Genomic DNA, 17,878 nt, shown 5'->3' with positions numbered 1-17,878 from the left:
CCGAAATAGAAAACTAAGTAAACAAGTAGGAGAAAGGAAAGAAGGGGAAAAAAACCCCACACAAGTCACCACATTTGACTTTTTAAAGTTTGGCTTTTTTCTTCCATAATTTGAAAGCAGTGAATCCCTAAATGATTCTGAGGCACTTGGCCAATATTCCCATTGATCCTTTAAATTTTTATGTTTATAAAATATTTGGTGGTAAAAATTAGCTGGAAAAATGTCTTTTTTATAGATGAGAAAAGAGTTACTTGTTTTTAACTTTCATGCCCAGTGAAAACTTAGATAAGGAAAACCAGGATAGTTGGCTTTGGCCCCTTTTCCATCTGTTCTACTAATTATGTACTGATTTTAGGTTTTGTACTCAGAGAATGTACTGAGAGATTGTCCACACAAGTAACAAGGCATCATTGGGAGAATTTAGAATTGGCATGATGTTGTCAAATGGCACTGTGCTTTCCAGCTTTCTAATCCAAAAAAGGCTAATTGCTGTTTTCCTCAGCTACTTCTCTGAGCTTTTCAGTGAAGATTTGATAGATTTCTGTTTCAATCAGGTCTCATATTTGTTAGGGGTCAGTATAACAATTCCTATGATCAGTGCAGTAAAAAGGTTCAGAATTGCTTGGTGACATTTTTATAATCATCATGTCAAAGGTGTGTGGTCCCTTAAGTCCCAGAGACACCAAACTCTGAAGGATAGATTTCTGTTTGTTACTAGGCTCATTTGTTATTTGTTTAATTGGACAGAGCTTTTTTTTCTCACAAAGGCTATTATTTCTGCCTGATAATAAAAGGTATAATGTTATAATTTCCACTAAATTAAGTTGCTTTCCTTTTTTTTTTTTTTTTACTTTCTCAAGGAAAGGTGCTCCAACAACTTCCCTCATTAGTGTAGCTGTCACAAAGTAAGTATGTGTAACTTGGTTTTTCCTGGGAGTGGAATAATTGTGAAAGGGTGATTAATAGGCACGAGAAGTTTAATCCAATGTGAAAATGCAATATATATTTTTAAGTATGGAATTTATATAACCTCTTTCTCTGTTGGTTGTCATGATAACATTTTTATATTGCTTTGCAGTTTACATAGCTCTCTCAATTAATTTAACTCTTTGGAAACATGCCAGTTATTAGCATAAGTCTTGAACTCTTACAGATATTTTTGCCAAAGGGCAAGTTAATGGTTTTGAGGATAGGGTTGTACCCAGCTAATGCTTTTATTGCTTTTGCTTAAAACATAGACTTTTTGCAAAACAGAAAGGACTGGTTATTATACTAATTGACTGATTCTTCTAACACTGCCTAATATGTATTGCATGTTTTGGTTACAAAAACTCTTGTTTTAGTAGTTATTTATCAATTTTTGAGACTTGGACAGGTCTGATTAGGTCATGAAACCAGCATGGGTAATTTATCATTCCAGAGCTTGGAGAATGGATAGAAGAGGATGTCCTGCCATGTAGGGTTTACAGTACACCTTGGATGCTTCCATTGTTTGCATGAGCTGTATTATCTGATTTGAGAATTATTGGCAGCGAGCTTGTGGTACAGTCTAGTGTAAGAGGGTCCTTAATGTTAGCTCATTTAGGAAAGGTGGCTTAGGAATTGAGAAGTGGACTGAAAGCAAGAGAGAGGCTTAGTGCTTACTTGAAAGAACTGTGTGATATTGAGGACATTATATCTTCTAAGGCAGGGATATTCAAATTAAATATTAAATAAAACTGATACACAAACACATAGAAATGAAAGATTCCTCAGGCAATTTTTAAAACAAATAACCTTCTTTTTAAAAAAAATAACAGGAGTTTAATATATGCTGGCTGGTATTTTTCTGATAATTGAAAATACCTGATTTTATAATGGAAGACAATAAATAAAATAATACATGTGATGCCAAATTTTGTTGGAATTAATCAGGACACTGCAATGCCCACCAGAAGAGTCTTCTTAAATTCAAGTAAATATTCAGGCTTATGAAATGACCACCTTTGTGTCCAGAGTATGTTATGACAATTGGATAGGCATAGCCTTCAAGTGCCCACAAAGGAATGCGGTTTCAAGAGACAGTGCACTAACGGAATTCCAAAGCATGGCATCCTGAACAGGTATTTATAGTTGATGGATAGGTATCCCGGTCCATCTGCAGTTGACCAGTCAGAGGTCATTTTTGTTTTTTTTCTTTTGGCTTAGAATAACAGAAATTGTGTCACAGTTCTGGAGAGGGGTCATTTTACCCATGAGCTGTGTTGTCTAAGTAACACTCGGACTTTTACCCCGTAACCTGGAAAACAGAGCTGGAGTTTAACACAAGGTCAGATTCTCATGCAGTAGGGGAGAGGGTGTTGTTAATCTTTTTACCCTCAGGATTAAAGCAAAATCCCTGCCCTTAAGGAGTGCATGATCTACTTGTGCCGATAATATATACTTCTGAAGTCTCTGCAAAGAATTGTACAATCAGAAATCTGGCATCAGAGATGACAAATGCAGTGCATGATCCTGGATTGGGTCCTGGATTGGAGGGAAAGAAGAAAACAGCTATAGAGGACGTATTTTGGGACAATTGGGGGAACTTTGAATATTTGCTGTTTATTTGATAACAGCATATCAATATTGAATTTTCATACTTCACTGAGTTATGATCTTTTCTACGGAAGTGGGTATGGAACTTGGATCTTTTTAAATTTAAATTAAACAAATTAGAAAGTAGCCAGCAAGTTGTGATGAATAATGAGAAGAACCTTTACTCTGGTTAGGTAGATGCTCCTTTGGAAGCTCAAGATGAATGTAAAAACCCTGATTCTGAGTAGTAAGAATTCTTTGAGCCATTTTACAACTCAAAATCAGATTGAAGTAGCAGGCATTCATTTTAGCTGTAACAGCATTATTGAGAAAGCTTTGCTTGTCCACAGTGGGTTAGCCTGGAGGACCCTGATATTTCTTGACTGAAATTGTTTGGTGTGAAGCCAGTGGACATAAGTCTCGGGTTTCAGGGTTCTGCAGGTTAGGTCCAGCTTCTCAGTGTTTACTCTGTATTTGGGGAACCTCCTCCCTCTTACATCCTTCACCACTTCTCTGAGCACTGCTTTGCGGTTGCGTTGAAATCTCTCATTTGCTGATGGGGTTTACCTCTCATTTTCTTAATTTTTCTGGGTTTCATTTTTATTTCTTTACCATCATTTTAGTGGGTCTTTGTTGGAAGACATGAAAAGCCCTGTGGTGAACCTGCCATCTTGAGCCTGATATGTCTGCAAATTCATAGTTTGGCAGAAAATACTTGAAAACAATGATCATCTGAACTGCCTGAGAGATACTGTATCTCTTTTGTCTATTGATATGTTGGATTTTTTTTGTTTTTCTCTTAAGGGTCTTTTAGAAAAAAGAGCTCTGCTGATAAGTGTTTAAAAATCCTGTCTCTAATATGTGAGGAGAAATTCTGGTCTGAATATTTGAGGGATGGAAGAACAGAAAAGGAATGTTGGGTGGCTAAAATTTATTCCTATTTTTTTCAAAAACTTCTTGAGAGCTTATATTTTTTTCTTACTTCATAATAACTTTTTTCTTTCTAGGATAATTGCAAAGGTTTTGGAGGACAACAAACTGCCAGGTGCAATTTGTTCCTTGACTTGTGGTGGAGCAGATATTGGGTAAGTTAATAGGCTGGGAGTATATTTCAGTGGAAGGACCCAGGTTGATCAGCTAGAATCATCTTTAATAGAACAATGAAATCCCACACAGCTAAGGAGATAAGAATGGTTCTTTGGAAACATCATTATTTTGGACCTCGTTGGGCTCTTGCTTTATTAATGTGTACCATCTATTGGAAAATGAGTAAGAATTATCTTTAATTGCCCAGAGGTACTGTTGATAAGGTAATTTTATATCCCCAAATAATCAACTGCTATAATGATATGCAGTCCATGACTTCCTGTTACTTGATTTTCAGAGGTGTTTACTTAACAACCAAAGGTGTGAAATTGTAGTTTGGTGTCTTACTCCCTCCTGAGAACTTTGCCTATTGTCTGAGTTCTTCAACTGATCAAAAAAGGAAATTGTGGGAACACAACCTCTCTTTTTTTGTCAATTGAGATATAATTTACATACCATAAAATCCACCCTTTTAAAGTGCACAATTTAGTATATTTATGCAGTTGTGCAGCCATTACCATGCTCTGATTCCAGAACATTTTTGTCAGCCCCAAAAGAAACCCCCTACCTATTAGCAGTCACTTCTCATTCCTCTCTCCCTTTATCCTCTGGCAACCAGTAATCTCCTTTCTGTCTCTTACAGATTTGCCTATGCGGGATATTTCATATAAATGGACTCATACAGTATTTGGCCATTTATGCCTGGCTTATTTCACTTAACATAATGTCACAGCCTCTTTTTAAGCTGAAACTGACTGTAATTGCTCTGATGAAAACTGAAGTTATTACCACCAGCTTAGACCTTAATTATATGTGGTTTCATAGGAGTTGAACCTTATAATCCATACTGGGGTGAGGGTTGAAGGGGCGTTTAAAATGTTAGTCTCCCTCAAATACTTTCACCATACCACTGGATTTACTGGGCACTCTCAGAAAGGTGCAGTGATAAATTACTCCATTTTTCATGTGAATGAGAAAATAATGGAAAGCCCAGCTTTCATGTATAAAGTGCATAGTGAAGAATTGTCAAACTCTCTCTTAAATATGAGTATTCTATCCTTTGACCAGCTCTATTATATTTTGGGTACCCAATCCTTTGCATTGGCCTTGGAATAACTCAAATAATTAAAGCAGTGGTACCCTTGAATGCTATAAAAGCCACCCTGAGTATCCATGCTCAAGTTTCCTGGGCCTACCTGGGTCATTACATAATCAAGTTGTTTCAGACCCGCATTAGACCAGTGTGGAGGTGGCCCTCCTTGGCCACATTGAGCCCTTTGAAGCACTGAACTGTAAGAAGAGAGGGTCAAATCAGTAGTGTCTGATCTGCATTCCTTAGAAGCAACTGGAAGTTCTAGCACAGCCTTATAAATCACCTTCTATGAGGGATACTTTAAGATGTTTCCCTATAGTCTTCTAAGTTTGTAATTCTTAAAGGAAAGGAGTATGCAGAATAACTGGAATGCTTATTCTTCATGGAAATACAAGGAGATGCTACGATCATTTGTCCAGTCACCCACTCAGTACAGGGAGAACTTTCTTCCTTAATGAGCAACTTCCTCCAGGATTTCTGTTTACTGAGAGCTCACAGAACAGGTTAGCCTATTCTGCTGCATGGTTCTACTTGTGAAGAATCCATTTTTCATGAAGGCCTTCCCTTGTTCCCCTGGGATAGACTTCCTTGTAGCTTATACTGACTGACTTTTCACAAGAGCCTTTCAAGGGGCCATGTTAGTGTTTTCTTGCTAGGTACTTTTAGGTGCTGCCATTGCCAGGTTTCTTGGGTGACTGTCTTTTTTGTTTTTGAAGCAAAGCCACCTTGTATGTGGCTCCTTTTCTTTTTCTTCTTTTTTTTTAATCCATTTTTATTGAGATATATTCACATACCATGCAGTCATACAAAGCGTACATTCAGTTGTTCACAGTACCATTATATAGTTGTGTGTTCATCCCCAAAATTAATTTTTGAATATTTTCATTACCACACACACAAAAATAATAAGGATAAAAATTAAAGTGAAAAAGAACAATTAAAGTAAAAAAGAACACTGGGCTTTTTTTTTTTTTCTTTTTACCCCCATATTTCTATTCATCCATCTGTATACTGGACAAAGGGGAGTATGGTCCATATGGCTTTCCCAATCACATTGGGTGACTGTCTTTTTTTTTTTTTTTACCACTTTACTGTTTTTTTTTTTTTTTTTTTTCATTTTATTGAGATGTATCCACATACCACGCAGTCATACAAAACAAATCGTACATTCGATTGTTCACAGTACCGTTACATAGTTGTGCATTCATCACCAAAATCAATCCCTGACACCTTCATTACCACACACACAAAAACAACAAGAATAATAATTAAAGTGAAAAAGAGCAATTAAAGTAAAAAACACCACTGGGTGCCTTTGTCTGTTTGTTTGTCTCCTTCCCCTATTTTTCTACTCGTCCATCCATAAACTAGACCAAGGGGAGTGTGGTCCTTATGGCTTTCCCAATCCCATTGTCACCCCCCATAAGCTACATTATTATACAATTGTCTTCGAGATTCATGGGTTCTGGGTTGTAGTTTGATAGTTTCAGGTATCCACCACCAGCTACCCCAATTCATTAGAACCTAAAAAGTGTTGTGGGTGACTGTCTCTTAACCTGCAGCACAGCAATGGCCAAAGATGAGCGGGTGAACCTGCTGTCCTTCACCGGGAGCACTCAAGTGGGGAAACAGGTGTCTGTTATGGTGCAGGAGAGGTTTGGTAAGTGTTGGCTTTCTAATGTGGCTTTTGTTCCCTGAGAAGTATAGATGTGGAATCTTAAAGTTGGGGTTTTTACTTTTTTCTTTCAAGAGGCACCAACCATGTTTTAGAATGTCCAAGTAAAAGAAAGGACACAGTTAGTGGCAAATTGATATTAAGGATGTCCCCAATGTAGATAACATACTTTGGTAAAGATTGTCATTTTCCCCCCAAATGAATGTGTTAGGATCCATCAAATATATTTATTAAATTCAACCAGGCTTCTTTGGCAAATTAGAAAAAGAAAAACCGCGATTTAAACAGGACCAGTGAGTACAGGCCCTAGAGTAAGTGTGGAATAGAAGATTTAAATCTGCTCTTCTCTCATTTATATTTCATGTACACATGGTTGAAAAGGGTTATGTAGACATAGCTTTGTACACTCTACTTTACTTTTCAAGGATAATATTTTTGTCTATTTAGAATATATATTTAGAATTTAGACTCTAACCCCAGCATAAGGTGAAATTTAACTAGTTAATCTGGTGGCCATTTTGCAATACAGGCATTGCTTTTAAAAAGCAAACCTACAGAAAGACTAATAGGGCTAATAAATGAGTTCAGCAAGGTCACATGACACAAGAGCAATATGCAAAAATCAATTTATTTCTGTGCAGTAGCAATGAACAATCTGAAAATGAAATTTGGAAAACAGTTCCATTTACAATAGTATCAAAAGGAATAAAGCATTCAGGAATAAATTTAATAAAACAAGTACAAATCTTGCACACAGAGGATTACTAGGCATCAAAGACCTAAATAAATGGAAAGACATCTTAATTTCATGGACTACAAGACTTAGTATTAACATAGCAATATTCCTTAAATGATGTCAAGATTCAATGCAATCCCTATCAAAACAGCTGCCTTTTTTGCAGCAGTTGACAAGCTGATCCTCAAATCCATTTGGAAATGCTGTGAACCCAGGATAGCCAAAATAATCTTGAAAAAGAACAGGCTTACTCCACAGCTACAGTAATCAAGACAGTGTGGTACTGGTATAAAGACAGATATTTAGGTCAGTGTAATAGAATTGAGAGTCTAGATATAAACTCTTAACATTTATGGCCAATTGATTTTTTTTTACTTTTATTTTTTTATTCACTTTATTGATACATATTCACATACCATACAGTCATCCAAAGTGTACAATCATTTGTTCATAGTACCATCATATAGTTGTGTGTTCATCACCACAATCAATTTTTGAACATTTTCAATACTCCAAAAAATAATAATAAAAATAAGAATAAAAATAAAAGTAAAGCAGACACCCAAAACATCCCATCCCTCTCTGTTATTTGTTTACTTTTTGTCCCCATTTTTGTACTCATCTGTCCATACTCTGGATAAAGGGACTGTGAGTAACAAGGTTTTCACAATCACATAGTCACACCATATAAGCTATATAGTTGTACAATTGTCTTCAAGAATCGAGGCTGCTGGGTTACAGTTCAACAGTTTCAGGTATTTCCTCCTAGCTATTCGAATACACTAAAAACTAAAAAAAGGACTCCATTTGAAATCTCTAAGCCACCAAAACTTTTATTTTGTTTCATTTCCCTTCCCCCTTTTGGTCAAGAAAACTTTCTCAATCCCATGATTCCAGGTCCAGGCTCATCCCCAGGAGTCACTTCCCACATTGCCAGTGAGATTTACACTGCTGGGAGTCATGTCCCATATGAGGAGGGCAGTGAGTTTACCTGCCTAGGTGGCTTACAGAAAGAGCTATGGCCAATTGATTTTTGATAAGGGTGCCAAGACATTTGAATGGGAGAATGAATAGTCTTTAAACGTAAATAGTACTGGAATAACTGGATCCCCCTATGCAAGAGAATAACTTGGACCACTCCCTCACACCATACACAAAAACTAAACTCAAAATGGATTAAAGACCTAAATGTAAATGCCAAAACTATAAAACCTTTAGAAGAAAGCATAGGAGTAAATCTTAGTGACCTTCAGTTAGGAAATGGATTCTTAGATATGACACAAAAAGTACAAGCTACAAAAGAAAAATTGTTAACTTGGTCTTCATCAAAATTAAAAACTTTTATGCTTTAAAGGACTCCATCAAGAAAGTGAAAAAGACAACTTACAGAATAGAAAAAAATATTTGTAGATCATATCTAATGAGCCAAGTATCCAGAGTATATAAAGAACTCTTACAGTGCACCAATATAAAGACAAACAACCCAACCAAAAATTAGCAAAGGACTTAGAGGTATACATTTTTCCAAAGAAGATACGCAAATGTCCAATAGGAGATGGGAAGATGCTCAACATCATCAATCCTCCTTACACTAGCAGATTACAGCTTCTCATCCTTTTCCCTTCCCCTTCTTAGCAAAGCAGTGATTTGCTGTTCTCTTAAGTAGGACCGCAGATTTTTTTATTAGAGAAGTTGTAGTTTTATAAAAAAATCATGCAGAAAATAGAGTTCCCAAATATGCCCCACTTATGCACACAGTTTTCCCTATTAACACCTTTGTTATAATTGATAAAACTATTATTATAATTATACTATTAATTGTATAGTTTACATTAGGATTCACTGTTTGTGGTATAGAGTTCTATGGGTTTTTTTTAATTGAAATTGTTCACATACCATACAATTATCCAAAGATCTAAAGTGTAAATCAGTTGCCCCCGGTACCATCATACCACTGTGCCTCCATCACCACAATTAATTTCTTTTCCAATTTTTAGAACATTTTCATTACTTCAGAAAAGAAATAAAGACAAAAAAAGGAAACTCAAATCCTCCCATATCCCTAACCACCCCCCTCCATTGTTGACTCATAGTATTGGTATAGTACATTTGTTACTGTTGATGAAAGAACGTTAAAATACTACTAACCCATAGTATATAGTTTGCAATAGGTATATTTTTTTCCATATATGCCCCTCTATTATTAACTTCTAGTCATAGTGTCATACATCTGCTCTAGTTCATGAGAGAGATTTCTAATATTTGTACATTTAATCACAGACATTGCCCGCCACAAAGTTCACTGTTTTATACATTCCCATCTTTTAACCTCCAGCTTTCCTTCTGATGACATATGTGACTCTGAACTTCCCCTTTCCACCATATTCACGCACCATTCAGCAGTGTTAGTCATTCTCACAATGTGCTGCCATCATCTCTGTCCCTTTCCATACATTTAAGTTCAACCTAGTTGAACATTCTGCTCATAATAAGTAACCACTCCCCATTCTTTACCCTCATTCTATATCCTGGTACCTAAGTTCTATGGTTTTTAAAAGCTTTTATTCTAGTAATATATATCCAACCAAAAACGTTTCACTTTTAACCACGTTCAAATATATAATTCAGTGGTGTTAATTATATTCACAATTACATGGTACCATCACCACCGTCTATTACCAAAACTTTTTCATCACCCCAAACAAGTTTATTTTAATTAAACATTAATTCTGCATTCCCTCCCCGCACCCCAGCTCCTGGTAACCTGCATTCTAGCTTCTGACTACACATTTGATTATTTTGAATTAGTGAAATCATGCAATATTTGTCCTTTTGTATCTGGCTTATTTCGCTTAACATGGTATCTTCAAGGTTCATCCATATTGTCGCATGTATCAGAACTGTGTTCCTTTTCATGGCTGCATAATATTCCATTGCATGTATGTACCACATTTTGCTTATCCATTCATCTGTTAGCAGATATTGGGTTGCTTTCATCTTTTGGCAATTGTGAATAATGCCATTATGAACATTGCATACAAATAATCTGTTTGAGTCTTTTTGTTATATACCTAGAAGTGGCTTTGCTTAAGTAAATCTATGCTTAACTTTCTGAGGAACTGCCAAACTCTCTTCCACTGTGGTTGTACCATTTTACATTCCCATCAACAAAGAATGAGTGTTCCTATTTCTATACATCCTTTCCAAATTTCTTTTTCCCTTTTTTTTAAAGAGTCATCCTAGTAGGTATGAAATGGTATCTCATTGTGGTTTTGATTTGCGTTTTCGTAATGGCTAATAATGTTGAGCATCTTTTCATATGCTTATTGGATGTATCATATATATAGTATAAATCCAAGATATTGGGTCTCTTTACTACCAGATATTTCAGAGTACGTACATCTTTTTAAGAACAAGGATATTCTCTGATATAATCACAGTACAGTGATCAAAATCAGGACATTTGACATTGATGCACTACTCATGCTACTTTTTAACTTAGAAAATAAATTAAAAATAATTTGGGATAGGCTACACTTTGAGGTCATCTAGCTTTAAATATTGAAGTAGGCATTAATTTGTGTTTATTTTTGTAGGGAGAAGTTTATTAGAGCTTGGTGGAAACAATGCCATTATTGGTAAGGCTGCCGTGTTTTTTGCTTTACTTTGTTTTCTGTAAAAAATTATCTCCATAGCCATTGTGAATAGGTAGAACTTGTTTAGGCGCTTGTCCCTTTGTGATAAGACATTCTATGTTATGTGTACTGGAAACTTGAGTCCCATGTTTAGGTTTGAAGGCAGAGGTAACTAGGAAGGAAAGCTGTTCATGTGTGGAAAATGTTACCTGAGGCCTAGAATATGTGTGTGAGGCTTCCACTGTAGTGTGACACTCTTTCTTTGTTGCTTTTTCTTCTGTTTTCTGAAATCTGGCCACATGCTTCTTGAGAATAAATAACTCTTTCGTGACTTGCTGATCCTTTAGATTTCAAAAACATGAGTTTGTCTTGAGTGGCATATTGAGTACTTTTTTGTTGTTGTTGATATAACAACTTTTTATTTGACAATGTTTAATATTGAGTGCTTTTATATGTGGGAGGAAAACCTCCTTAAGTCTTTACTTACCTGAAGGCTTGGAGATTACTTGATTCTCTTTTTCAGTTGTTTGAATTTGGAAGAATTCACAAAGAATAGTCTACCAGCTTAACTTTTGGATGATGTAATGAAAATTAGTAGGTTGAGACTTAAAAGAAACATGGCTTTTGCGATGAAAAGCCAAACTTGCTAATAGCTGCAATGCCACCATCATCATTGTGTCTAAATGTTCATTATATATGTGATGGACGCTAGGGGTTTAAAAAGCATATGGTGAGGGAATTGTTCCAGATGCACCCCTCATCTGGTTAGAGAGAATTCATTAAACACTGCAAGTGAAAGCACTTTACATCTGTGGTCTTCCTCCCCAAAGCCCATAAGCCCGTCTAATTGCGAGTAAAACAGACAAATTCTGCTAGTTGAGTCTCCTTCAGTATGCTTGACTAGTAGTCCTTGAAACCGCCAAGGTCATCAAAACCAAGGAATGTCTGAGAAACTGCCACAGCCAAGCCTAAAGTGATGTGACAGCTAATCGGATCGTATCCTGAATGGGATCCTGGAACAAAAAAAGGATGTTAGGGAATAATTAAGGAAATCTGAATACAGTATGGGCTTTAGTTAATTAAATATCTATATCTATATCTATATCTAGCTATCCATCTATCTATCTATCTATCATCTGTCTATAACATTTAGTGAGCACCTGGAATTGCCTAAGCTCTTTTTTTTTTTTAATGCAGTTTTATTGAGATATATTCACACAGTATACAAACCATCCAAAGTGCGCAATCATTGGCTCATAGTAAGATCACATAGTTATGATGCAAACCCATAATAGATTTTAGAAAATTTTTATTCTCCATAAAATAAATAAAAATTAAAAATGAAACCCAAATCCTTCCATACCCCTTATTCCCCTCCCTCATTATTAACCCATAGTATTGGTGTGGTACATTTGTTACTTTTGATGAAAAAGTATTAAAATATTTCTGTTAACTATAGTCCATAGTTTGCAATAGGTACATTTATTACCCTATTTATACCCCTCTATTATTAATTCCTTGTAATAGTGTCATACATTTGTTCTAGTTCATGAGAGAACTTTTTAATATTTGTATAGCTAGTAATAGACATTGTCCACCACAAGATTCACTGTATTATATGTTCCTATGTTTTAATCTCCAACTTTCCTCTGGTGACGTACATGCCTCTAAACTTCCCCTTTCCACCACCTTCACACACCATTCATATGCTGAGTTTTTTTATATGCTTTGTTTCATTTATTCCTCACAATAATCCCATAAGGTAGATGCCATTGAAGGTAAGTCTCTGAGGTGTAAAGAGATTGTGTGCTTGAGGTGACAGGCTGGTACCACAGCACTCAGATTCCAGAGCCATAGGTCTTTCCTCAATTCCTTACTACAATCCATTAGTACCCAGGCATTATTACCCCATTTTATGGATGAGGAAACTGAGGCTTAAAGTTAAAATAACACAATTAAAAATGGTGGAGCTGTATAAGACCCTAGTCTGTTTCATAGACCACCTTCTTAGCCATTATGCTAATCTGAGGGTGCTTTTGGAATAGGACAGTGGAAAAATCGAAGATGTAGGAAGAAATTGTGGCTGTCAATATCTGAAAGGGATAATCTTGTAAAGACTATGCTGAATTTTTTTGTCTAAGGGCAAAAGAGGAGAAAATAGACAAAAATCAGAAGTATTTGGAAGTGATCTTACGTTGATCTCTTCAGAGGGGCTGAGGGAGCATGGAGGGGTCTTGTGTGTGGTCACTTTGAGGATTTCCATGAAGTAGAGAATGATATCATCTGGTACAGGTGTAGAGAACTTAAGTGTTTGAAAGATCTGGAAAAGCTGCTGCAGGATGGCAGCAAGAGGCACTTAAGGGAATTGATTGATGCAAATAAGGGTGTAGAAATGCTAGAGAGCATGCATGGTTTGATGGTGGCAATAATCAGAGGGTTACATTGCTCTAATTGTCTGTGGGCCCAGACAAGCTGGTTTCAAAACAGGCCATGGGGTCAAGACTGGAGGCAAATAAAGCTGACAAAAAGGATGAAGGTCTTAGAGAAGAAATTGTAATGAAGCTGCAGAGGAGACCTAGTCAATGTCAGAAACTGGGAGAAATGAAAGATGAAGAGGTCATGGGAGCAAGAGCCTTAGTTTGCATTTGTACTTGGGAAAGACCATAGAGCTCATTGCTCTATTCTCATGAAAAGTGTTCTTTTTCCCCTAATGAATACATGTGTCTCTGCAATATTAATGTGTTTCTTTTACAAGGATAGTTTTGAAGTTTGCTTACTATACTTTCTAAAGGCATCATTTTATACCAGCTAGCAAATACCTTGTCTGCTTACTTTACCACACTGATGGGTGTGTGTTGGTGCTTCTTTAAGCTTTTGAGGATGCAGACCTCAGCTTAGTCATTCCATCAGCTCTCTTTGCGGCCGTGGGGACAGCTGGCCAGAGGTGTACGACTGCAAGGCGGCTGGTGAGTGTGTCTGAGTGGGCAAATAAGATTGTCCTGCTCTTAAGACACCACTTTTTAACAAATGCTATTATTAGGGAGGTGTCATAGAAGTACTGCTAGAAAATTCCCTAGGCCTGATTGGGAGATACGTAAGCCTACTTTCTTGGGAGATATGTAACTCGACTGTCTTACGCCTAGAATAATATGGACAAAGTCCAAAGTCACACAAAGAATAAAACAAGATAAACATTTAAAAAATTATAAAACTATTAGCTAAAATGACGGACAGTGTAGGCTTTCATATAAAAATATTTTCAATGTTAAAACATTGAAAAAAATTTTATTTTTGGCATTTTAACTCAAGTCTTCAATTTGACTTGATGTAACATGGTTTATTGAAAAGCAAATGACTGTGTGTGTGTGTTCTGTTTGTAAGTATATAGTTTCCATAGATATAAATGACAAATTAATTTTAAGTTTCTATAAGGAGATGTGTTTTAGCTTCAATGTGCAGGGTTTGGAAAGTTTAATCTCCACACTGAGATATAGCTGGATTTCAGTTTTGTGCGGAATTCAACCTTGATTTTCATGGCTCTTTTACAGAACTGAAAATCTATGTGTACTATCAATCATGGTTTGACTAGGTACAGTATTTGGCTGCATTTGTTATATTTTATTATTAAAGTTGATTTTTCCTCCTGTAATTAATAAGGAGTTTAAAGTTGAATTATTCTCCCACATTATGAACACATTCCTTATGAGTAAAGTTAATAATCTAAATTAATTGGAGTAAGAGAAAACTTGAGTAATTCAGTCTTTACTTTTCCCACACTTATCATAGTTGAAATTCTCAAAAAATCTATGATCAGATGTTCATAAAATGTTTAAAACTGATTAAATTTGTTCAACTTAAACATTTATTCCATTAAAGCTAAGAAGAAAACAGGAATGGTCAAAAAGATTGTATATACCCTTAATCATATGATAAACTATGAAATGACATGAAAGCCAAACATTTCTTTATTCAACCAACATTTATTTTTCCTTTGTGTCTTGGAGCAAACATATATAGAGCCCTGCTTTATATTTAGTGTTAAACATTGGAGGATACTGTTAGTGATAATTCAAATTGATTTCCATGGAGATACCTGTATGTAGAAAAGAAAATCATTCCAGAACTACAGATCTCTCCATGACTAGTTTTCCTAATGTTAATTTGTTCAACACATGGAGATCAACCCAGAGAATGGATGGATGGTTTGGCAGAAATTCATCTCTGCCACGGGGAACGTCACCCAGAGTCCCATCCGAACCCAGAGTGAGTCTAGGCATTGTCCTCACCTGATTAAGACCTGAGAGCCTGTGGTTACACAGCAGCAGTAGGCTTGACCAAACCATTGTCATATTTGTTCACTGTGGCTCATGTAGTTATGTTCTTGGATAAGTGTACTTGCAATTCTCTGCTAATTAAGAATCTAAACGTTCTAGAAGAGAAATAGGAATAGTTGATTTGTGAAACTTAGCCATATAGATCCTTAGAAACATGATCAAAATGTGGCTTTTGATTTTATTCTAACATCTTAGAGGAAATTACTATCTCCATGACATTAATATTAAAGTAGAAATTACATAATTTAAAAAAATACTATTTGCTTATGTTTTCAGAAATCATGTTAAGAACTATTGATCAGAGCTATTAAGAAAAATTGTACATTTCTAAAAAATCTTGTATATTAATTGTACTATTCCCTTGAATGTTTCTTTTTCACTTAGTTTTTACATGAAAACATCCATGATGAAGTTGTAAATAAATTAAAAAAGGCTTATGCACAGATCCGTGTCGGGAACCCATGGGACTGTGAGTATCTTGATTCTGTTTTCAAAAATTTTCCCTTTTGACAGCTGGTGGTATAGGTGTTTCTGATCTCCTAAGATGTCACCCCTCTTCCCCGAGAAAACCAAAGCACCTGAAAAAGTATATTGAGCATTTGGGGTGTCATATCTTCTGCTCCTAGGGTAGGAGCCTCAGTGCTTGATATGAGCTGGTGGGTGGACCTGGGAGTGCTAGTCCACAGGTTGATGTTTAGATGGGACAGGATTTGACTCATTTTTTCTTCTTTGCTGGTATTACCCTTGTCCAAGCCATCTCCATCCTCTCTCGGGAGGGCTACAAGAGACCTCTAGCTCATTTTTCTGCTTCCACTTTAGCCTGCTACAGTAACCAGAGTGATTTTGAAATGTAATTAGATAATTCACTCTCCTGCTTAAAAACTCTGCTTCTAGACTGAAACCTCTATTCTTTCTGATTCCTTCTTTAGCAGGCTCACGGGCCTCGCAAAGTCTGACCTGTACCTCCTTCCCTGTCTACTGTCTAATCTCCTTGTAAACCACTTGCCTCCTTGCTCCCTGAATGCCAGCTCCTTCAGCCTTCTTTCAGGCATTTCAGCCTCTGTCCTGCTGTTTCTCTATGGGGAATGCTTTTCACCCATCTTTTCCCATGACTGACTCCTTTTAACCTTTGGCTCTCCCAGCTAAAATGCTACCTGCTCATGGAGGCCCATCTGAATATTCCTCTGTCAAAATTCTAGTTTCTGGTGGCCGTAATTAAGATAGGACAGCATCAGTCTCTCCCCGTTAAATTGCACACCAGCTGCTGACACTGTGATGTTCTTTAGAATGATCCCAACTGGCCTAAATTAGATACATGGTGTTCTAGTTTGCTAATGCTGCCAGAATGCAAAACACTAGAAATCAATTGGCTTTTATAAAGGGGATTTATTTGGTTACACAGTTACAGTCTTAAGGCCATGAAGTGTCCAAGGTAGCACATCAACAATTGGGTACCTTCACTGGAGGATGGCCAGTGGTGTCCAGAAAACCTCTGTTAGCTGGGAAGGCACATGGCTGGCATCTGCTCTGGAGTTCTGGTTTCAAAATGGCTTTCTCCCAGGATGGTCCACTCTAGGCTTCAGCTTCTCTCCAAAAGTCACTCTCAGTTGCTTTTGGGGTGTTTGTCCTCTCTTAGCTTCTCTGAAACAAAAGTCTGCTTTCAATGGCCATCTTCAAACTGTCTCTCATCTGCAGCTCCTCTCTCAGCTTATGTGCATTCTTCAAAGTGTCCCTCTTGGCTGTACCAAGCTTGCTCCTTCTGTCTGAGCTTATATAGGGCTCCAGTGAACTAATCAAGGCCCATGCTGAATGGGTGGGGCCACACCTCCATGGAAACTATCCAATCAGAGTCATCACCCACAGTTGGGTGGGTCGCATCTCCATGGAAACACTCAAAGAATCACAATCTAATCAACACTGATACATCTGCCCACAAGATTACATCAAAGATAATGGCATTTTGAGGGACATAATACATTCAAACCAGCACAAATGGTAATGAATAAACTGATCCTATACTTTTAATGTAGTGGTCTGATTGTCGATAGCCATTCTTCTAAATCAGGGGTCAGCAAACAGATTTGGCCTGCCACCTGTTTCTGTAAATAGTTTTAGTAGAACATAGCCACATTCATTCATTTACCTATTGTCTGTAGTTGCCTTGGGACTACAATGGCAGAGTTGAGTAGTTGTTACAAACATCATGTATGTCATGCAGAACCTAAAATATTTACTGTGGCCCTTTACAGGAAAAGATTGCTGGCTCTGGCTCTGATCTGAGAGGATATATAAAGAGATTAATCTGTTCATTGGGAAAACTATTGTCATAATAAAATGATACCATTTAGGGCAAAATGGAGAGCATTCCTTTTCTCTCTGCAGCTAATGTTCTCTATGGGCCACTACACACCAAACAGGCAGTGAGCATGTTCCTTGGAGCAGTGGAAGAAGCAAAGAAAGAAGGTGGCACAGTGGTCTATGGTGGCAAGGTAATGAAAATTGTCTGAGATACATAGTAAGGGCTTTTTTTCTTCCTTTCCTTTAGGCACTAACAAGGATTTTTGCCATCTTCCTTATTCCCATCCCTATTATATGGGGAAATGCATGTTTTAAAGAATAATAACATAAAATACACGGAACATTGCTGGAAGGACATGGGGAAACTCAGCAATGATTGCTTTTGAATATAGTCCCTATGAATTTGGTAGAAAGGAGACCTCCTTTTCATGGTGCAGTAAATGACTTTGTATTCAGATCCATTAG

At 36.8% G+C, this 17,878-nt stretch overlaps 1 protein-coding gene across 1 annotated transcript in view; it reads left to right on the top strand.

Annotated features, from left to right (window-relative positions):
- ALDH7A1 (aldehyde dehydrogenase 7 family member A1) overlaps positions 1–17,878 on the top strand; it is a 50,327-nt gene that overhangs the window by 21,621 nt on the left and 10,828 nt on the right. The window contains exons 7-13 of the mRNA XM_037801706.1: positions 861–905; positions 3,564–3,641; positions 6,298–6,395; positions 10,743–10,784; positions 13,653–13,747; positions 15,500–15,584; positions 17,498–17,604. Coding sequence (XP_037657634.1) covers positions 861–905; positions 3,564–3,641; positions 6,298–6,395; positions 10,743–10,784; positions 13,653–13,747; positions 15,500–15,584; positions 17,498–17,604 — 550 coding nt within the window. The remainder of the gene's footprint in view (positions 1–860; positions 906–3,563; positions 3,642–6,297; positions 6,396–10,742; positions 10,785–13,652; positions 13,748–15,499; positions 15,585–17,497; positions 17,605–17,878) is intronic.

The sequence above is a fragment of the Choloepus didactylus genome, chromosome 13, assembly GCF_015220235.1.
Source record: "Choloepus didactylus isolate mChoDid1 chromosome 13, mChoDid1.pri, whole genome shotgun sequence".
Lineage (NCBI taxonomy): Eukaryota > Metazoa > Chordata > Mammalia > Pilosa > Megalonychidae > Choloepus > Choloepus didactylus.
The sequence above is the reverse complement of the archived record's forward strand: the minus strand, read 5'-3'. Positions and strand labels throughout refer to the sequence as shown.